The sequence below is a fragment of the Capricornis sumatraensis genome, chromosome 15 (assembly GCF_032405125.1).
Source record: "Capricornis sumatraensis isolate serow.1 chromosome 15, serow.2, whole genome shotgun sequence".
NCBI classification, from domain to species: domain Eukaryota; kingdom Metazoa; phylum Chordata; class Mammalia; order Artiodactyla; family Bovidae; genus Capricornis; species Capricornis sumatraensis.
In genome coordinates, this window is record NC_091083.1 from 62,524,692 (window position 1) to 62,546,946 (window position 22,255).

The window sequence follows — 22,255 nt, forward strand, 5'->3', positions numbered from 1 at the left end:
CACCTCCTAATTCAATCATTTTATAATTTTAAACCTATAATTAAAGTTGTCCTTTGTAATGTAGTAAATTAGAGAAAAAATAGTTTTCTGCCCTTTCCAAAAATAGCTACTATAAAGATAAGCTATTACAGAAATAATATTAGCATCTTATCCCAAAATCTCCCAAGCCCTATTCTACGAAGGCCACGGCGCAGTGGCCAAGCTTGTCACCCAATGCAAATGTCACTGTCCTCACGCTTCTCTCCATCCTCAGCTCTAGAGGAGCTAAGAAACGAAAACTGTAACAGCAATGGCTTCTGGCCTCATGTTTTTTTTTTTTCTGGTTTAAAAAAAAATGAGAAAGGAAAAAGGTCACAAATTCGAGAATTGCTTTTCTTCACAACAGTTTTATAGTTTGGATACAGTTTGTCAGTACCAAACTTTTCCTCTCCTTCTTGGACACACAAACCCACTCAATCGGCAAAGTTGTCTTTGCCCCAAATCTCATATATTGTAATGTTATGGTGTGGGTCTACATTCCCTAAGTTCTGAAGCCTGAAGGGACTGCTGGTTGCCATGCTGACTTTCAGATTCCGCACCCTGGACACAAATTTCACAAGGTCCAACTCTAGCCGGGTTAAGCTATTGAATGCATAGTTTTTGTCGGGTGAAGCGTTTTTCCTTCCTGGAGGGCGAAATGTACAGCCCCGAAGGGTGGGAGGAGTCTGCACCTGTCAAGAAAGATATTCAGGGTGAATGATACCATTGACAATGCTGGTTTGTGTTGACGGAGTTCTAAGAGAGTTGGGCTCACCTGAGAGAAGTTGGCTCTAGCATTGATCTAGTCAAAGGACTGGCAAATGATGGCCAAATCTGGCCTGCCAGCTGTTTTTGTTGATAAAGCTTTATTGGAACAGCCAGGCTCATTCATTTGCCTATAGTCTATGACTGCTTTCATGCTCAAAGGGCAAGAGTCCTTGCAACAGAGACTGAATGGGCTACAAAGCTGAAAATATCGACCATGCGGCCTTTTGCAGAAAAGGTTTGCCATTCCCCTGCTCCCATCAGGTTGGACACAGTATCCTGGAGCTTTGGGTTTGTTGAAGAGGGAACAAGCCACCATATTTCTCTTCTCATCCCCTTCTCAGAGCTCTTCAGCCACTTCATGGACAGGCTGTTACTTCTTTACACCTCTGACCCTTTATGACAGATCTTTTCCTTTACTTGGAATAATGATACCACTTCCATTCAGTTCAGCAACTGGTAATAATTCAGATGCCAGGGAAATGAAAAGTCAGGGGCAGTGAATCTGGCTCTGTAAATACTTTTGACCTAAAACATACCAAGTTCTTGAATCTATCCTCATTTGAAAAAAACCTGATTTAACAGGATAAACATTGAGCCAAAGTTTTAGTTGCCTAATAAACAAAAGGTGGCCTTCAACTATATGAGTCCCAACCTCTGTGAGCTCAGGTCTAGTTTTCTCTAAGGATATGTGCGGAAATGAGTTAACTAGCACACTCAGGACTGGGAGTAGATACTCCACATTCAAACTTGTTATACCTAACAGTCTTGCCTGTAATAACGAGAGCATCTCGTTCTCTTGAGTCTGAGTTTTCTGAGATGGAATCACTGTGGAGTAACAAACGGAGCCACCCTTACCTTCTTCTTCTCACCATCTCCTCGAAACTTCAGTATCATGTACAGCACAACAATAAAAACGAGCCAGAGCCACTTGCTCCCAAGCCAGCTTTGGGTATGCTCTGGTAGATTCTGCCGAACTCGAAAGTGCCCTCCGCAGGGCACCTTCCCCTGGGTTTCTTTGGGTTTATCTCTCAGAGAAGAAAACATAAAGGCATAGCCGCAGGACAGACACAGAGGCAAGAACAAGCACCATTTCAGAGACTGCATGGTGAGCAGAGGTGGTGCAGGATGTGGCTCACAGTGGGCTGGTCTGCCCTTGTACCTGGAGACAGGGGACCAGGCAGGGCTGGATTGTTGGTGATGTCACAGAGGGCCCCCCCCCCCCCCCCCCCCCGCCCCTGCCCCCAGCCAGAACCTGCTCTGGCCATTGTGATGACTTCAGGGTGGGAGACAAAGAGGCTTGAGGGGGTTGCCTGGGAGTAGGATTTAAAGGGAAATGGCGTCATTTCCAGCGAGCAGTCGAAAAAGAGGCCGGGAGTGACAAAATGCCATCTCCTTGCCAGCGTATGCTTTGAGCCTGGTGCTCTACTGGGAGGGCGGATCCATCTCCTATTTTTACTTTTTCCATTTGTTGAATCCAGACACTGTGGTGAGCAGAGCAGACTCGAGGCATGTGCCCCCGTGGGAGCAGAAAGCCGAATGGGAAAGAAAGATATTAAACCAGAGGCTGCAAACTAGGAGCTACTCATGTGTTTTGCGTTGCCTATACTGTTCTGAAAAAGGATTGTGCTCAGTCGCTAAGTCGTTTGTGACTCTTTGTGACCCCGGGGACTGTAGCCCGCCAGGCTCTTCTGTCCATGGGATTCTCCAGGAAAGAATACTGGAGTGGGTTGCCATTTCCTCCTCCAGGGGATCTTCCCAACCCAGGGATCAAACCAAGTCTCCTGCATCTCTTGCTTTGGCTGGGGTATTTAAATGGGGGTGGGGGAGCTCCATTTACAAAGGTAAGATTTCTGATTTCCTTGAAAAGTACGGAAGATCTGGTAACACAGGGCCCCTCTCTGCTGCAGCCAAGTAGGAACCGCCCCTTCGGTGGCCGCGTTCTACTTCCCCACTACCTCCTATCACCTCACGTCCACACTCGCTGACATCACCTGAGTGTACAATGCCTGGCTTAATTAAGAGTATCATTTATTTCATTAAAATTGTGATAAGGGAATTAGGAAAGACCTTTTTTGCTTTATTTTTACTATTTATAAACTGAAGACAAATCATTTGAGCATGTTTTACATGACCAGTTATCAAACAGTCACAGTATGAAGTGTGCAGTTGTTCATTAGCAAACTATGTTTGAGTTTTAGACTAGTAAGTACTAATGGCTGAGATGAAAACTGAAGAAAAATGCCAATGTGAAGTTTGTGAATAGCTAGCCTTAAAGAAGCTCCATCCTTTTAGGTGATCTTTTTTTCCTGTTAGTTCTTTGGAAAAACAATGGAGATTGGACATCTCAATTTCAAATGTAAATGAAAACTAACTTTTAATATTTAATATAACTGCTATTGAAAAAAGTGAAAGTGTTAGTTGTTCAGTCATGTCTGACTCTTTGTGATCCCATGAACTGTAGCCCACCAGACTCCTCTGTCTATGGGATTCTCCAGCCAAGAATCCTGGAGTGGGTAGCCATTCCTTTCTCCAGAGGATCTTCCAAATCCAGGGACTGAACTGTTATTACAGTGAAAAAACAAACTGATGAGGGAACTTCCCTGGTGATCCAGTGGTTAAGACTCCAATGCAGGGGACACAGGTTTGATCCCTGATTGGGGAATGAAGATGCCACAGGCTGAACGGCATGGCCAAAAAAACAAAAAAATTGTGGTAAGAAATGAGAGCTTTAAGAGTGCGAGGGGGTAGCTGGAGGTTAGTTCAGGCAGGCAGGTTTTCCTGAAGAAGACCTCCGAGCAGAGTGTGAGGGATGATCAGTTGGCTGGATGAAGCGGGGGAAAGGCTGACATCCAGGCAGGTGTGGGGACGGTGAGGCAACAGGGGAGCCACGGATAGAGGCCACTGCCAGGAACACAACCAGGCCCACAGGCCACTGCGTTCGAGACCACCAGCTTCTGAAAGTGACACGAAACAAAAAAAATCCCAACTAGTGGAACACAGGGCTTGCACCTGTTCCTCTGGGTCATCTGATTCACACTTATTCCTCGGAAAGAAGACTTCTGCTGCTACAACCCAGGGTCCACGGGGTGTCTGTGCTCAGCCTCTGACTGTGTTGAGCCTAGCAAGTTTTGTGAGAGGATGTGAAATCAGAAGGGGAGACAGAGGAGAGTCGGACGTACCACACAGGCTGACTCGGGGCTCACACTCCCCCTAGCTTCAGGGGCAGGGGGCTCCCAGGTAGAGAGCTTACAGGAGTGTGAGACCCCAGGGTTGATCAGAAATAGGCACGGTGATCATAACTAGATGTACCTGTATGTAAATGTACATAAATGGTAATTTTCACATCTCTTTTGGAAAAAGTCCGCAACAAAAATTCACTGATGTTAATATAATCTGATGAAAATGCATCTATATTCACATATCCTGGGGTCCAACTCCCCAGAACGCTAAGGCAGAGGACAGGGTGACAGAACAGCCTGGCTTCGGCTCTCCAGCCCCTTCCCCTCCCCAACCCCAGGCTGCTCCCTCCCACTTCCAACCTCCTTTCCCAGCTCCTTTGGCTGCTTTTAAAAAAATTTTATTTTCCTGAAGTATAGTTGATTTACAGTGTTGTGTTTCCTCTGCCTGCTTTTTAATGGAACCCCATGCCCCGGATCTCTTATAAAGAACCATGTCAGTAACATGCCCCTGTCTCCAGAAGGCAGGGCTCGCAATCTTGATGCTCCTGCCTTTAGAGCAGAGTTTCATTAACTATTGACTTTAACACACTCTATGCATGAGACATACCAATTTTATGTCCAGTTTCCCTTTTCATAATCTGCTGAGAGAGAACGTGGAATTGACATGACGTCACAGAATTACTGTCACTAACAATGCAATGGCTGCAAGTTTCTTACTCAGATATTAGTGGAAGAAGGAAAACACAGAGGTGAGAGAAAAAGCAGACTTTAGACTTAATTTTTGTACCAAACCATCAGGTGCGCAACTAAATCTCCTTTCTCACCACAGCGATGGAGCAAGGAAACCCCCTAAGTCCCCTGCTCTGGTGCAAAACACTCCCTCCCACAGCCCCGCAGGCAGAATGTACTTGAAACTCAACTCGTCCTTTCTCAAGTTCAGTCTCACTCGGCTTATTTAATTAATTAACCATTGGCAGCAAAACCATGAAAATTTTAATCAAAATGAGCTGACCACACACCCAGGAGGAACCTGGAGTCTTTACTTATTTTGAGCATAAATATGCAGCCAACATGCTCTTAGGGCCACGGGAAGGTCCAAGTGCACAGAGGGTGGAGGTGAGTGGGACAGGGTGATGGGCGAGGCCAGCGGGGTCACAGAGTCCCCAACTGTGCCTGAAGGCACCGTGCCTGGCTCCAGCTTTAAGGGGACGAGCAAGTGCACCGGGCCCAGCTGAGGCCGCACCACTGGCCTCAGAAGCAGTAGGATGTGTGGGTGACCCAGTGGGCCGACTCCTCCTTGGAGCGCTTGGCAGAGCTGTGGGTGGTGAAGAGAGACTTGTAAGCTTCTGACTCTTCGCTGTCAGCGATGGACCTCTTTGTGGCTTTTCCAGAAGCGATCCCGTGTGCTGCAAGAAAAATGAAAAGCTTTGAACTTTGAGGCTAGGGCTGCAGACCATTCCAACCATCACATTCTCGAGAGGCCACCAAGCCCAGGAATTTCCCTCCTCCTTTCTGGGGAGGAATGTTGAAATACAGTATCTCAATCACCAAGCCCAAAAAACAAACGAAGCTGCTGTATGTAAATCTGTCGTTTAAAATCAGCTTAATCACTACTTGCACTGGCCCCTGCTTCAGAGACTGACGTACATGAGACCCTGAGGCCAGGTGGCTGGTATGTGGAGGGGTAGCTGGAACCCATGAACACAAGATGACTCACTCCTCACCTCATCCATCTGTGCTTCTCTTCTTTGTGAAATAAATACTAGGGTCTCTAAATTCTGGACTAGCCACCAAACAGCTCCTGGTTAGGAGGCCAGAGGCGGGAGGCTGGCTCCAGTGCACATCTGGTGCACAGAGAACCCAGCCTTAAAATGGGGAACGACCGAGTCAGGTCTTTGGTCTCTGCACCCCATTCGCCTGGCCCTATGAGCAGGCTCCTCAGGAAAACTGGACAATGGCACGTGTGAACACCCGCTTCAATCCCGACAGGTCTTCTGCTCCAAGGTGAATCAACTGCTTCCTAGTTGCCCCCCAAGAGAGCTCAGGGAGCCCCCAAGAGAGCTGGAGACACGATCAGGATAAGCTCCAGTCTTCAGAGTCACCCCAACAAACAGTGACACAACCACGCAGGTCTCTAGCCGTCTGAGTGGCCCACAGTCGTCTCAACTGGACCCACCTGCACTTCTGGGAGCCGAGTTGATCTTCTTCTCTCTAGTATCAAGGCTGGTTTCTTCGGGCTTCCCTGTTTTCATTTTTGATGGTCCTGGGGTTTCTGTGAAAAAACAAAGCAAAACAAAACCAAAGCAGGAACTTATTTAGCAAAACAGGCCTAAGGTCTTATTTTTGCTAAATAAGGACTTCTTTTTAGCATCTTACCTTCACTGACATCTGATTTTGAGACAGACTCTGCTGCCTTAGGTTTCTTTGTTTTCTGTGGAAAGAAAAGGAGAGAGGACATGTGCTCCAATTCACTGATTTTAACGTCCGTGTGGCTGCCACTGGCCTGGGAGTCCAACTTCAGGCTGACACAGATCACCTAGGGCAGGGTTCCCTCTGAAGATGACTCTGACCCTCACCCCTGCACCTTGGTCCTGCCTAGGTGTTTCTGGCTGCACACTTATGCCTCACGCAATACACATCTGGAGAGATCTGCTCAGCTGTACAGTTATATTCCAAAACCACATCCTCAGACAATTTCAATGAGGAGGACAAGTTTTGGTGAGAACAGTCCATTTTAATAGTGACCACTACACACATAAGAGCAGTTAGCTGGATAATAACATAAAATCCAGACAGGATAACTATAGACTGAATCCTAACCTTTTCAGGAAGACCTCTTCAAAGTGGTCAAAATGCTCTGACATTTGTGTATTTAACTAAGGACTTGAGGCCTGTACTAAAGAACATTTTAGCCAATTCTCAACTGTGGATTACTTCTGTTAGAATTCTGTTGCTCATAATAGTTAAGCTGGTCAGCAAAAAATTAAGAAATGAAACTTCTAAAAACCACACAGCTGGGCTTCCCTGCTGGCGCAGTAGTAAAGAACCCACCTAACAATGTAAGAGACACAAGTTCGATCCCTGAACTGAGAAGATCCCACAGGCCGAGGAGCAACTAAGCCCGTGTGTCACAACTACTGAAGCTCGCACACCCTAGAGGCCATGCTCTGCAACGAGAAGCCACCGCAATGAGAAGCCCATGCATCACAACTAGAGAAAGCCCACGCAGCAATGAAGACCCAGTGCAGCCATAAATAAACATTAAGAGAAAAGGAATATTAAAAGCCACACAGCTGATTCAATCATAGGACAAACAGGACTCTCTTCACTGAGGGAATTTACTTTAAGCATGCCATTTCCTTCAGTATGCAAAAGGTGGCGCTAAAGATACACAGCCTAACACTTTCAGGAGGCTCCCATATTTAGAAAACATCCCATCTCTAGAAAACATCAGAGACCCTGCTCAGGCAGTGGCCTCTTGGTCTCATAATGTATAGATATGCCATGTGATTCATAACACCTGTCCAAAACACAATGTCCTGTTCATTTCAAACAGGCAAGACATGCATTCAACTCTGAGGGTAACATATCATAGTTCAAAAATGATACAGAAAACTGACTTCTAAGCCCTCCACTCACAGCTAAGGTTATGATGTTTGAAAAGCACGGGCAATGGGGCATTAGAAAGGAAATGCTATGTCCTATTCTTAGCTGTGGGTATATTTGGGAAATATTTTGGTTTCCTGGCAGCCGTCTCTAAGAGGCATTCCCAGAAGCTCCAGGGAGGACCCTGCGGAGATGGGCAGGTTAGCTCCGCTGGGCTTTCAACAACTTGGCGGAAGCCTGGGACACAGGAGACAACTAAGGTAAGAGGGCTATGACCACACCACCATCTCTACTAACACTTCCTTCAAAACACAATCTTCCCCTTCTGTGCTTTCTAAAAACTGAACTTGATTGATAGTAGCAATCAAGGACAGGCAGATCCTTTTTGGTAAATGTCCTCTGTCAAAAACATCTCAAACTTTTTCTTTTTCTGCTCGTTTGATAATGAGATCACAGCCATTTAAAAAACCAACTTAAAATGAACTCATTTATAGATTTAATTGCTCCTAAACCTAAAGTCACCCCTTTAAAACACAGAGTGGCTCTTTATCCTCATGAATGTTGTAATAACCTAGTATAAGACCACTTCGGGGAACACTTCTATTGGCATTTGATCACAGAAGTTGGACACAATTTCCTGTACTACAGAATAATTCACACACATTATTTATTTTCTACCTAAGTGAGACAATAAGAGGAGGAAACCCAAATGGTTTAGCTCTTTCTGAGAATGCTGGACACATAATACCAACACTACATTCTCAAGCATCAGGCTTTTAAAGCGCCATGGGCATGAATTACATATTATTTGAGAGTGATACAGTCCTTTCTCTATTATGCACCTTCTTCTATTATGATTTTTAAAAAAGAATAACCTGAAAAATCTTTAACTATTACATCACTGGTAGATGTACTCCAACTGCATAAAAACAGGCAGGCTATTTTTCCTTCCCCACAATTTTATGGCCTCAATTTTCTAGTATTTTAGGCATTCTTTTGCCTTAGTTCTGAGGACATGGAAGTTACTCTCACATTTAACCTAAACCTAACTTTTTTTTTTAAGAATGAAAAAAGACCATAGCTATCACCTTAAGTACTCAAAAAATAACAAAATTTACTGCTGGATACAGAATTGATGGCATATTGAACACATTTCTTAGCTGATCAATTGTTTTGGGGCACAAAACAAAGCCTGCACCCCCATACCCCCACCCAGAGCGTTGCCTGCAGTTGATGGTCACCAAGGCGCCACTCAAAACAGGTGGGCGGGAGGAGAGACCAAGCGTGGCTCCCGTGGTGGGAAGGCTGTTCTCTACTCTCCTGCCCATGCCCATCCCCTGCGGCTGGGCTGACCACTCCTCCCTCCACACTGATGAGGAAGCTGAGTGCTGAGCAGACCATGGAGCCCAAGCTGCGAGGAATGTTCCTAGAGCCCAGGCTCTTCTAGGTCATAAAAGCCACCTCCATCACAGCAAACCCTGAGGGCGCCGCCAGCAGTGTGGTTGTGGGGTTGCAACAGGCTCCAGAGCAGGGGCCAAAGCTGGGCAGGACCTACTTTTGCCCAGATTCAGAGGCTGAGGGAAAAGCCCAGGATGCGGTACCTTCCCCAGCTTGGCTCGCAGCCGCCTCTCCTCCATCCTACTCTTCAGCACTTCCACGTCTTCCTTGGTGCCATTGAGCACGATGACGTCATCCTCCTGGAAGGCAGCCCCACACTGGAGAGGAGACAGGAGAGAGGAGAGAGGTCCCGTGAGCACGCGGACAGCAGCGATCCCAGGTCCTGGCTCTCAGCCCAGCCACTGGGCCTCCTGTTGTTTTCCCGCCTGCACCTTGGCTTGATCAGCTGCGGAGGTCCCGCCCTGCTTGGGGAAGTTTCCAGGCATGGTTAGTCCAGCAGGCCTTGGCTGGTGTCTGGGAATATGCATTTCTGGAGGGTTCTTCCCATTTCCAAACTGTGCTGGGCTTTTGCTTACAGTCTCCACCTCCGCCACTGGACCCAACCTCTGGGTGCACAGACCCGAGCACAGGGTGGGCATTTAGGAGATGCCTGTTAAGGACTCACCAGCAGGACTTAGTGAGCACCTACTGCTGCCTCATCTCATGATGATAGACTTAATACGAGCCCGTGAGGCTCACATACAGCGGGGCCAAGGCTAAAAGGGAAGAGACCAGGGGACCTCACATTCCAGACAGAGGTCACAGACCTCTGTGACCTGGGACCCGCCTCCAGTTTCCATTCAGGAGTTCTGGGGTTGGGACCTGGGAATTTGCATTTCTAATGTGATCTCAGGTCCTGCAGGTGCTGCCTGTGGGGGAACCAGGCTTTGAAAACCACGGTTCTAGAGTTTAGGGGGTTGGCAATTGGGGCAAATGGGCTGAATTACAGCAGGATGGGGGAGAGACCATTCCAGAGACACAGCTTCTTCTCAGCTCTGTCCTGGGCTGCAGTGGCCACTGGCATCCCCACAGGGACCTGCATTTTCAGCCGCTCCCTGGGGAGCCCGTGCTGCTGAGGACAGGGTGTGGGCGAGGGGGCATGGAGGAACTCTTCCTGTGGGCCCTCCAGAGTCTCTCTGCCTAGACCCTGGGCCTCAGGTTACCACCTCTGTTAAATAGGAATAAACTGAACTCCCAGCAAGAGTAACACTGAAGGGACTAGAATGCCGAGTTGGGCACGGAGCCCTCAACCATCCTCAGCTACTGTTGCAGCTCAGCATTTTCCTGGAGCAGAGCTTCCAGTATCAGCACAGGTGGAGCTCCAAGACACAGCCCTCTGCACCATGCTCTAACCAGCTTCCTTAGGCAGAAGCACTGCCTACCCCGAGTTCCTCATCCATGGATTCAACAAACTTCTGACTGAAAATACTGGGGAAAAAATTTTTTTTCGTAAAGTTCCAGAAAGCAACACTTGAATACTATTTAAATAGTTACCACACATCTGGGCAGGGCAGTAACTATTTACACAGACCCCCAACTATTAACATAACATTTAAACCGTATTTACAAAGCATTTACTTTCTATTAGTAGTAGTGTTAGTTGCTCAGTCGTGCCCGACTCTCTGCGACTCCATGGACTGCAGCCCACCAGCCTCCTCCGTCCATGGGATTTTCCAGGCAAGGATACTGGAGTGAGTTGCCATTTCCTTCTCCAGGGGATATTCCCAACCCGGGAAGGTCATTAGGTATTATTATTATTCTTAAGTACATTCTATTAGGTATTTTATATTAAGTAACCTGAAGATGACTTGGAGTATATGGGAAGATGGATGTTGGTCATATGCAAATACTACACCATGCTACATAAAGGACTTCAGCCTCTTTGGATTCTGTTATCGGCGGGGGGTGGGGGAGGGTGCTGTCCTGGACCAACCCCCTAGCCCCCAGCCCAATAAGAAGGGCTGACAGTCACATGGCTGAGTTCTCCCTGCTGGGACGTGCGCGCCCGCATGTGGGGAAGAACGCAGAAGGAAGCCTCACAGGATTCCTCTAGACTGCCTGAGTCTCCATCCCTCACCATGAGGGCTACACACCCCTGCTGGATCAGTGGACAACGCTGGGCCATAAGGACAGCTGTAGGGGCACGTCCAGTGGGTCCTACTAGTCCACTCTGCCTGGAATGGTAAGAGACCCACTGTGCCCAGAATCTCTTTGATAGAGAACATTCTCAGCACAAGACTGTTGCAAGTGCTGTTCTTAGAAGCTGCCAAAGCTTTCCCAGCACCTCCCAACTCTCCTCAGATACAGCCTGGGTTATTTACTGTGGTTCTGGGCCCAAAAAGCATAGCTTCAGGTCAAAGTAAGCTCATGTTTGGGTAAATTTTCTCAACTGAAAAGACATTCCTTTGACCCACCAAGCCCAGGGTTGGTGCCATAGAGATAGTTCTGTGCACAATGAGAGAGGGGTATCCAGTCTGGCCTCCAGCCAGGGATGCCCTTGGAGAACAGTGAGGCTGGCAGGCCAGGGGAAGGGAAGAGACCCTCTGCAGGGGCAGAGTCCCCCTAACCCAGAAGCCCCAGGTTGTGGGAGATTTGGGTAGAGCCTCCCCCGGAGGTGTCTTCCTTGGAGAGACAATGGGAGAAAATCTGCAGAACAGAATTGAGTGGTAGATAAGGCCCAGTGGGGCTTGGGGCTGGGTTCTGGTGTCAGTAACCCTCCTGAGCACAAAACCGTGAGGCAGAGGTGTGGCGTCTGCTCTGTCTGCTCCGTCACAGTCCACGTTGTCCTCCTCTGGGGGCTTTCTGTGCCTCCTTCCACCTTCTGCCATGATCATGTCAGCAGCCTGCAGCCTCCTCCCCCTGCACGTGACTGCTTAGTTGCCCGTGTATAATGGTGGGCTCTGCCCTGCCTACTGTTGCAGTGTGCTGCCCCCAGCATTGTACTCTTAGAGCTGACTTAGCTGCTAACACCACCAAGTCAGGAACTGCTCACATTAAAATTTGCGGTATCTTGCTCTTTGTCTCCAAAATTTAGAAGAACTACTAATGAAAGAGTGCTTTGTTAGAGCAGCTGTGAAGAGATAACCCACGCCCAAGGTAAGAGAAACCCAAGTTAAGATGGTAGGTATTGCAAGAGGGCATCAGAAGATAGACACACTGAAACCATACTCACAGAAAACTAGTCAATCTAATCACACTAGGACCACAGCCTTGTCTAACTCAGTGAAACCAAGCCATGCCTGAGGGGCAACCCAAGACGGGCGGGTCATGGTGGAGAGGTCTGACAGAACGTGGTCCACTGGAGAAGGGAATGGCAAGCCACTTCAGTATTCTTGCCTTGAGAACCCCATGAACAGTATGAAAAGGCAAAATGATAGGATACCAAAAGAGGAACTCCCCAGGTCATTAGGTGCCCAATATGCTACTGGAGATCAGTGGAGAAATAACTCCAGAAAGAATGAAGGGATGGAGCCAAAGCAAAAACAATACCCAGTTGTGGATGTGACTGGTGACAGAAGCAAGATCTGATGCTGTAAAGAGCAATATTGCATAGGAACCTGGAATGTCAGGTCCATGAATCAAGGCAAATTGGAAGTGGTCAAACAAGAGATGGCAAGGGTGAACGTCGACATTCTAGGAATCAGCGAACTAAAATGGACTAGAATGGGTGAATTTAACTCAAATGACGATTATATCTACTGTGGGCAGGAATCCCTCAGAAGAAATGGAGTAGCCATCATGGCCAACAAAAGAGTCTGAAATGCAGTACTTGGATGCAATCTCAAAAACAACAGAATGATCTCTATTCATCTCCAAAGCAAACCATTCAACATCACAGCAATTCAAGTCTATGCCCCAACCAGTAACACTGAAGAAGCTGAAGTTGAACGGGTTTTATCAAGACCTACAAGACCTTTTAGAACTAACACCCAAAAAAGATGTCCTTGTCATTATAGGGGACTGGAATGCAAAAGTAGGAAGTCAAGCAACACCTGGAGTAACAGGCAAATTTGGCCTTGGAATGCGGAATGAAGCAGGGCAAAGACTAATAGAGTTTTGCCAAGAAAATGCACTGGTCATAGCAAACACCCTCTTTCAACAACACAAGAGAAGACTCTACACATGGACATCACCAGATGGTCAACACCGAAATCAGACTGATTATACTCTATGCAGCCAAAGATGGAGAAGCTCTATACAGTCAACAAAAACAAGACCAGGAGCTGACTGTGGCTCAGATCATGAACTCCTTATTACCAAATTCAAACTTAAACTGAAGAAAGTAGGGAAAACCGCTAGACCATTCAGGTATGACCTAAATCAAATCCCTTATGATTATACAGTGGAAGTGAGAAATAGATTTAAGGGCCTAGATCTGATAGACAGAGTGCCTGATGAACTATGGAATGAGGTTTGTGACACTGTACAGGAGACAGGGATCAAGACCATCCCCATGGAAAAGAAATGCAAAAAAGCAAAATGGCTGTCTGGGGAGGCCTTACAAATAGCTGTGAAAAAAAGAGAGGCGAAAAGCAAAGGAGACAAGGAAAGATATAAGCATCTGAATGTAGAGTTTCAAAGAATAGCAAGAAGAGATAAGAAAGCCTTCTTCAGCGATCAATGCAAAGAAATAGAGGAAAACAACAGAATGGGAAAGACTAGAGATCTCTTCAAGAAAATTAGAGATACCAAGGGGACATTTCATGCAAAGATGGGCTCGATAAAGGACAGAAATGGTATGGACCTAACAGAAGCAGAAGATATTAAGAAGAGGTGGCAAGAATACACAGAAGAACTGTACAAAAATAGATCTTCATGACCCAGATAATCATGATGATATGATCACTAATCTAGAGCCAGACATCTTGGAATGTGAAGTGAAGTGGGCCTTAGAAAGCATCACTACGAACAAGCTAGTGGAGGTGATGGAATTCCAGTGGAGCTGTTTCAAATCCTGAAAGATGATGCTTTGAAAGTGCTGCACTCAATATGCCAACAAATTTGGAAAACTCCACAGTGGCCACAGGACTGGAAAAGCTCAGTTTTCATTCCAATCCCAAAGAAAGGCAATGCCAAAGAATGCTCAAACTACCACACAATTGCACTCATCTCACACGCTAGTAAAGTAATGCTCAAAATTCTCCAAGCCAGGCTTCAGCAATACGTGAACCGTGAACTCCCTGATGTTCAAGCTGGTTTTAGAAAAGGCAGAGGAACCAGAGATCAAATTGCCAACATTGGCTGGATCATCGATAAGCAAGAGAGTTCCCGAAAAACATCTATTTCTGCTTTATTGACTATGCCAAAGCCTTGGACTGTGTGGATCACAATAAACTGTGGAAAATTCTGAAAGAGATGGGAATACCAGACCACCTAACCTGCCTCTTGAGAAATCTGTATGCAGGTCAGGAAGCAACAGTTAGAACTGGACATGGAACAACAGACTGGTTCCAAATAGGAAAAGGAGTACGTCAAGGCTGTATATTGTCACTCTGCTTATGTAACTTATATGCAGAGTACATCATGAGAAATGGTGGGCTAGAGGAAGCACAAGCTGGAATCAAGATTGCCGGGAGAAATATCAATAACCTCAGATAAGCAGATGACACCACCCTTATGGCAGAAAGTGAAGAGGAACTAAAAAGCCTCTTGATGAAAGTAAAAGAGGAGAGTGAAAAAGATGGCTTAAAGCTCAACATTCAGAAAACTAAGATCATGGCATCTGGTCCCATCACTTCATGGCAAATAGATGGGGAAACAGTGGAAACAGTGTCAGACTTTATTTTTGGGGGCTCCAAAATCACTGCAGATGGTGATTGCAGCCATGAAATTAAAGGACACTTACTCCTTGGAAGAAAAGTTATGACCAACCTAGATAGTATATTCAAAAGCAGAGACATTACTTTGCCAACAAAGGTCCGTCTAGTCAAGGCTATGGTTTTTCCAGTAGTCATGTATGGATGTGAGAGTTGGACTGTGAAGAAGGCTGAGCGCTGAAGAATTGATGCTTTTGAACTGTGGTGTTGGAAAAGACTCTTGAGAGTCCCCTAGACTGCAAGGAGATCCAACCAGTCCATTCTGAAGGAGATAAGCCCTGGGATTTCTTTGGAAGGAATGATGCTGAAGCTGAAACTCCAATACTTTGGCCACCTCATGTGAAGAGTTGACTCATTGGAAAAGACTCTGATGCTGGGAGGGATTGGGGGCAGGAGGAGAAGGGGACGACCGAGGATGAGATGGCTGGATGGCATCACCAACTAGATGGATGTGAGTCTGAGTGAACTCCGGGAGTTGGTGATGGACAGGGAGGCCTGGCATGCTGCGATTCATGGGGTTGCAAAGAGTTGGACACGACTGAGCGACTGAACTGAACTGAACTGAATGAAAGAGATGGGAATACCAGACCACCTGACCTGCCTCTTGAGAAACCTATAGGACATCACCCTTATGGCAGAAAGTGAAGAGGAACTAAAAAGCTTCTTGATGAAAGTGAAAGTGGAGACTGAAAAAGTTGGCTTAAAGCTCAACATTCAGAAAACGAAGATCGTGGCATCTGGTCCTATCACTTCATGGGAAATAGATGGCCAAACAAGTGGAAACAGTGTCAGACTTTATCTTTTTGGGCTCCAAAATCCCTGCAGATGGTGACTGCAGCCATGAAATTAAAAGATGCTTACTCCTTGGAAGAAAAGTTATGACCAACCTAAATAGCATATTCAAAAGCAGAGACATTACTATGCCAACAAAGGTTCGTCTAGTCAAGGCTATGGTTTTAGTGGTCACGTGTGGATGTGAGAGTTGGACTGTGAAGAAAGCTGAGTGCCGAAGAATTGATGCTTTTGAACTGTGGTGTTGGAGAAGACTCTTGAGAGTCCCTTGGACTACAAGGAGATCTAACCAGTCCATTCTGAAGGAGATCAGTCCTGGGATTTCTTTGGAAGGAATGATGCTAAAGCTGAAACGCCAGTACTTTGGCCACCTGATGCGAAGAGTTGACTCATTGGAAAAGACTCTGATGCTGGGAGGGATTGGGGGCAGGCGGAAAAGGGGACGACAGAGGATGAGATGGCTGGATGGCATCACGGACTCGATGGACGTGAGTCTGAGTGAACTCCGGGAGTTGGTGATGGACAGGGAGGCCTGGTGTGCTGCGATTCATGGGGTCGCAAAGAGTCAGACACGACTGAGCGGCTGGACTGAACTGAACTGAACTGAATATCAAACCCACTCCTCTCTCAAGGCCTCAACTGCCTGGACTTGACCTGGCATCCACTGGAGAAGGCACCTGGCTCTCTCACCAGCCACAGGCCTGTTCATCTGATCTCACTAGGCTTCTGCAGGACTCCAGGGCCCTGGGTGGAGCAAACCATCCCTGGAGGTGAGTGAAACCAGGGCAGGAATCAGGCTTCTGCCATGATGCCAGCCTCCAGACTGGGGCTCTTCTCTGTGGACTAAAGGGTAGGAATCACTTTAGAAAGGGGGGAGGACGCTGCTGTAAAGACCCCAAAGGGACTGATCCTCTCTCTGCCTATAAAATTAACATGTACACAAAGCAGAAAACACCATATTTTCCTGTGAATGCATTTTTCTATGTGTGCCATTACCATGCACTTGAAATCATATATCCATTTTCAGTTTTGCTTCATCACTTGGACCTTAGATGTCCAAAACAATGGGGGGGGGGGGGAATAGCTAAATAAATCATAATAAATTCCTAAAAAGGAAGCGTATATATAGCTATTTTAGAGTTTTTGACAACAGAGAAAATGCTTATGATATGTTAAAAGGAAAAGTAGGCTGGAAGTTATATATTCATATGATCTCTGGATGTTAATTTCTTTTTAAATATTGGGGAAAAAAGGCTAGTAGGAAAGTGCTGAAGGAGACAGAATTAAGAGTAATATGCTTCTATATCTGTATTTTTACATATGAGACGAATGGAGTAGTGGTTTCTCAATTTTGTTCTTACAAACAATAACTGTGATGAAGAACTGATTACATGCATCTCTGACCCAGAAATTTCAATTCAGAGACTTGGTTGTTCTGTCATAGAACCCTGTCAGTTTCCTGCGTTCATGGCTTATAATATTAATAAGTGAATGCATGCCTGTATGTGTGTATGGACTTTTAAAACAGGGCTTCCCTCTGTCACACCGTAAGCTCCAAATGAGAAGGTTTTATCTTTCTTGGTTGTAGCCAAGTCTTGAGAAGGCAATGGCACCCCACTCCAGTGTTCTTGCCTGGAAAATCCCATGGGCAGAAGAGCCTGGTAGGCTGCAGTCCGTGGGGTTGCTGAGTGTCAGACATGACTGAGCGACTTCACTTTCACTTTTCACTTTCATGCATTGGAGAAGGAAATGGCAACCCACTCCAGTGTTCTTGCCTGGAGAATCCCAGGGACAGGGGAGCCTGGTGGGCTGCCATCTATGGGGTCGCACAGAGTCGGACACGACTGAAGCAACTTAGCAGCAGCAGCAGCCAAGTCTTAAGCACAGGGTCCTACACACAGTGGATGCTCAGTAAATAACTGCTGACTAAATGGATGAGAACATAACCTTAAGAAATATTTCAAACCAGGATGAAAGGGAGTGAAATTTTAAAGCCAAATAGCTCCCCTAAAAGGCTGCATAAACCTTACACTCCCTAAAACATGTGAGAATGCCCATCACATCACGTAAAGGCAGGGAAAAAAACACTTATGGTAATCTAAAAAGGAGAAGAAGATCGCTCCTCTTGGGCTTTAAGAAATACAAAAGTATCCCACTGTATGCATAGCACATATAAATTGTTATTTATATGTTTATGCGGTTCTATTAGGACTTTCATTAAAAAAAATTTTAGCTGAATCAAATCTGTATAAGAAGCTGATACATTAAGCCTATCTTTCATCCACTTATTACAACAGCTCCTCCAATATGTTTGATTTTTATTCTGTATTTTCCTCAGATCTGTGGGAGTGTAAAGTGCATGTAGGCAACTCTCTCATCATTTTCTCAGCTGTTTACTTCCATTGTTTTTTACCCCCAGGTTAAGATGTGAGATCCAGGTGAAATCCAGCACCAAACCTCTTGCCCCAGGGATGGACCTGCTAGGCCAGTTCAGCAGCACCCAGGGGACATTTAAGACAAGCCCTCAGGGTCCCGGGGGGCAGCACTGCAGCAATACTTGACGAGCTGGCAGGGTGGCCTTTCCTTTCTTGGAAAAATTAGCCTCTCGACTCAGGGAATCTGAGCACCTCCATACAAACGTACACAGGGTCTCCCCACTGAAAAGCTGCACAGATCTGTTTTTATATAAAAAGTATGCATGTCACATGCACAGAAATGAGGCAGCCCCTTAAGATCAGACAAACCAGCTTCTCTATGCCCCATTAAGAAACCTTAAGCAACATCTGTTCTGCAAAAGAGCAACAGGTATCTTGAGTGGCCGCAGGTGAAGAAAGCTGGACTCGTCTGACTTAATAAAGAGCTCAGGTGTCTGGACACCCACGAGGGTGAGAGTCTCTGCGGGCTTTGAGTCACGTCTCTTGGCTTCACTATCCCCGGCAGACACACATGGGGTAAACCTAAAGAGCGGACCAGCAAATGGAGGACCTTTTAAGCCAGAAAAGGGACGATTGTTAAGAGGAGAAGTATCCATCAGAGGAGAGCAACGAAGAGGGAGCCACTATTCGTGGACAGAGACTCCACCTCCGCTTCGTGCACAGGCTAGCCGGTGGCTGCGGGAAGACGGGGCAGGGCCAGGACTCTGCCTGTGTCCCTGAAGTCAGGCCTCTGGAGAGCCATGCTGAGGCACTGAACTGCTCCAATGCTACGTAGGAAGCAAGTGAGATTTCTAAGTGACTTTTATTTACTCCCTGAATGAAAAGGCTCAATAATCAATTCTGGCCTCCTACTTTTAAAAACATTTAAGAACTCTGATCCAGGACTGCCAGGATTTCACCCAGCTTTTAGAATCCGAGAAGCACCCTGCGCTGCCCTTCACCTGGGCCATGTGTTTGTTTTGTAAAGGGAGCCAGCCCTGAAGAAACACTCAGATTCTGTTTTTCAACCCATGGGTCAGAATCGAAAAGAATAAAATCCTCCAGGGATGAAAGGGTAACAAAACCTGCCAAGCGACTCTGGTTCATGTGACTTCAGCAGGAGCCGCAGCAAGAGAAGCAACTGAAGGAGAAGAAAAGCCAGGCAGGGTGCAGACACGCCAGGACTTCCGACCCACGCGAGGAGCATCTCTCGGTAAGTGCTTCGTGAATGCCACAGGCTGAGCAGGTATTGTTACTACTAATAAAGTGAAATTTAAGTTTTTTTGTATCTCCTCCATGCCTTTAAAATAGAACTATTGGAATATCAGTAATATTTTAAAATTCAGAAGTATTGCGCACCTTTTCCTCTCAAAAAACAGCCCTCATTTTTTCATTTAAGCCAAGAAAATTTATAGTGGAATGTTTTTAAGAATGAGACCAATTTTAGCTGCCATTTATTGATTCCTCATGTGGGAAATAAGTAAGTCAGCCTCAAGGCCATGTCCAAACTCTCAGTTCTCAATCTGTACCAATAATAAGAACGTCGTGTTTGCTGTGATTGTTCTGAGTGGATATCCCGAAATGCAGTTTCCCTCTTCAAATCAAAGTGGCTGAATAAATAAATACTCCTTCTAGGAATTAGCCTGTTGTGATTAAGACATCTATTTTACTAGATAGCTAGATGGTCTGAGTTCAAAATTAGTCTAATATGCTAAAGCTCAAATAGTTGAAGAAAAACACCATTAACTTGTAGGATGCTCTGGACATCATTCTGAGCCTAGAGATAATAGAAAAGACACACAAAATTTTCATCGCTGCAGGTACAGTGACTTTTTAGGACAAACACACAGTAAATGGAGAGAGAGTCGACATTCATTGTCCGAAGGTCTCACTACTCCAGGGGACTGGTGGGTACTAAGCACCCCCATCCAACTTAAGCATCGAGCACCCTCCCAGGCTAGGCTCAGGAGGAAACACTCACCCTTCCACTCCCATACCCCTGGGTCCCCGGACCTTACGAGACAGGTTCTATCATACACCCCCACCTGCAGTCCAGAAGATAAAGACTACACTGTTTAATCCCTGTTAAGTTGACATTAACCAGGTAATATTAATGCTCTAAAACAGAAGTATACTAGAGTATATGGCAAAATACCACAGGTTCATCTTTAAAGATGCCCATGATCTATTTACTAACAGGAATAACCTTTAAATAAGTGTAAGTTTGAGCAAAGTAATTAATTTATACAGGATGTTGCCAACCTGCCCTGAAAAGTCTATACAACAACTTAAATCCCATCATAATAAAATTCAAAACGACTGCCCTGAAGTGTTCAAGTGGCAATACCTGGTACCAAACCCACATTACTGGCTTTGTTTTGGGCTGCTTAAGGCTTGTTAGTGGGGTTGGAGAGGAGGACTACAGAAGGACAGAGAAGAAAGAAAAAAAGAAGGAAAATATACTCACTGGCTCTCACAGTTAGGATAGTAAGGAATTGTGAAATAACTTCTTGGAAATATTTTATGCTTGGACAAAAAACATAAAAGGTTAAATTATTCCATTCTGAGAACTAGAATTAGAAATCATGTGTGATTGCTAATACCACAAAAAGGAAAAAATCTTAACACCATCCTTAACCATAGCCTTGGTAATTATTTCTATGGAAGGATATTCTACAAAATCTCTTAGATGTCATATGTCTTCAGTCAACTGACTGTAAAATCTAACATTATTCACTGTCTGGAAGCTATTTAGTTCTACTGTACACTATACATATTTTATTATTATTATTTTGGGGCCATTCCCCTACCAGGGACAGAACTCATGCCCCACCCACCCCCTGCCCCTCAGTGGAAGCAGAGTCTAAGCCACTGGACCACCAGGAAAGTCCCATTATATATATATTAATGATGTTTTTGCTGTGCTCAGTTGCTAAGTCGTGTCTGATTCTTTGCGATCACATGGACTGTAGCCTGCCAGGCTCCTCTGTCTATGGGGTTTTCCAGGCAAAAATACTGGAGCAGGTTACCATTTCCCACTCCAGGGGATCTTCCCAACCCAGGGATTGAACATTCCTGTGGCTCCTGCATTGGCAGGCAATTCTTTACCACTGCACCACCTGTGAAACCTTATTTTAATGAGGCTACTCATTTAAAAAAAAAAAAAAAGGTCTGAACAAAGAACTTCTATATCTGCTCCTGCTTCATGAAACACAAATGATAACTCCCGCCCTTTCTAAAGCCTTTAAAATGCACAGTTTAAATAAAACTTTTTGCGGAAGAAAAAAAATGGCTCAAAAATAGAAGACTGTACTTCCCTCACTTGAAAAATATTGCTTATATTTCTTGGAAATTAGTGATAAAAAGTCACATGTTTAACAACTACAGTTTCATGATGACTACAATAGTTGATTTCACGTTACAGAAACAAAACAACAACAAATCACCAAGAACAGAGGTTGGAAATGCCTGCAAAGCTGAAAATGGTGTTCATTTATGACTTCAAAAGAAAAAATTGCCAGGCCCTAAACGGTTGATCCCTGTAGGAATTTGCACGTTATCCACCTCATGGAGGTTAAACCAACAGCAAGAACTATTCACATTCAACAGCATTGGAGTCTCCAAAGGCTTCATTTCAAGGCTGTCCTTGAAAAGCTCGTGTTGAAGCAATGAAAATAAAGTTGGTGACCCTTCCCACAACATGACATTCTAGCACTCCCCAGTTTCTAAATTCCAAAGTGAACCTGAGCTAAAAGGAAGACTGGGCAACTGTGAACAATGCACCACAGAACAAGAGGTGGAAAGGCAGCTGATTAACCCTAACTATGCTCCCCTGCCCATCTCTTTATAAGGGAGGGAAGGGACTTAGCCCTTGTATTGCCCTGAAGGACAACAGGTTACACATGGGACTTGTCTTTATTTAATTATCACAAACCACTGAAAATACCCATTCCTCTGGGTGCTGCATGAGGTGGAGTCTGTCAGCGAAGTGGGGCTAACATTTCTGTGATGAGGCCAGCTGGTTTACTTTGACCATAAGCTTAAAAACATCAACCAAGACAACAAACTGAAAAATACTCCAAACCTCCTTCCCATGCTAAAGCTAAACGCAGGAGAAAATGTAATAAACTATGGTACATGGTTTACATTTAACCAAAATTCTTAACAGAGAAGCATTTCTTTTCATTTCAGGAAGGTATTTCTTTCCAACTGGATTTCTGTTTTC

At 45.5% G+C, this 22,255-nt stretch overlaps 2 protein-coding genes across 3 annotated transcripts in view; both read right to left on the reverse strand.

The window, feature by feature from the left end:
• Positions 1-452: 452 nt before the first annotated feature.
• Positions 453-1,890, reverse strand: FAM209A (family with sequence similarity 209 member A). The gene is made up of 2 exons (XM_068987878.1): positions 1,642-1,890; positions 453-710 (listed from the first exon to the last, which is right to left on the reverse strand). Exons 1-2 carry the CDS (start codon positions 1,888-1,890, stop codon positions 453-455), a joined length of 507 nt encoding a protein of 168 aa, XP_068843979.1.
• A 3,099-nt stretch (positions 1,891-4,989) lies between these two features.
• Positions 4,990-22,255, reverse strand: part of RTF2 (replication termination factor 2) — a 46,037-nt gene continuing 28,771 nt past the window's right edge. The window contains exons 6-10 of one of the 2 annotated variants that reach the window (XM_068987460.1): positions 9,173-9,286; positions 6,342-6,396; positions 6,142-6,237; positions 5,937-5,939; positions 4,990-5,371 (exon numbers count right to left, since the gene is read on the reverse strand). In XM_068987460.1, coding sequence (XP_068843561.1) covers positions 5,217-5,371; positions 5,937-5,939; positions 6,142-6,237; positions 6,342-6,396; positions 9,173-9,286 — 423 coding nt within the window. In that variant the 3' untranslated portion in view covers positions 4,990-5,216. The remainder of the gene's footprint in view (positions 5,372-5,936; positions 5,940-6,141; positions 6,238-6,341; positions 6,397-9,172; positions 9,287-22,255) is intronic. The other variant, XM_068987459.1, reaches the window with a different exon arrangement.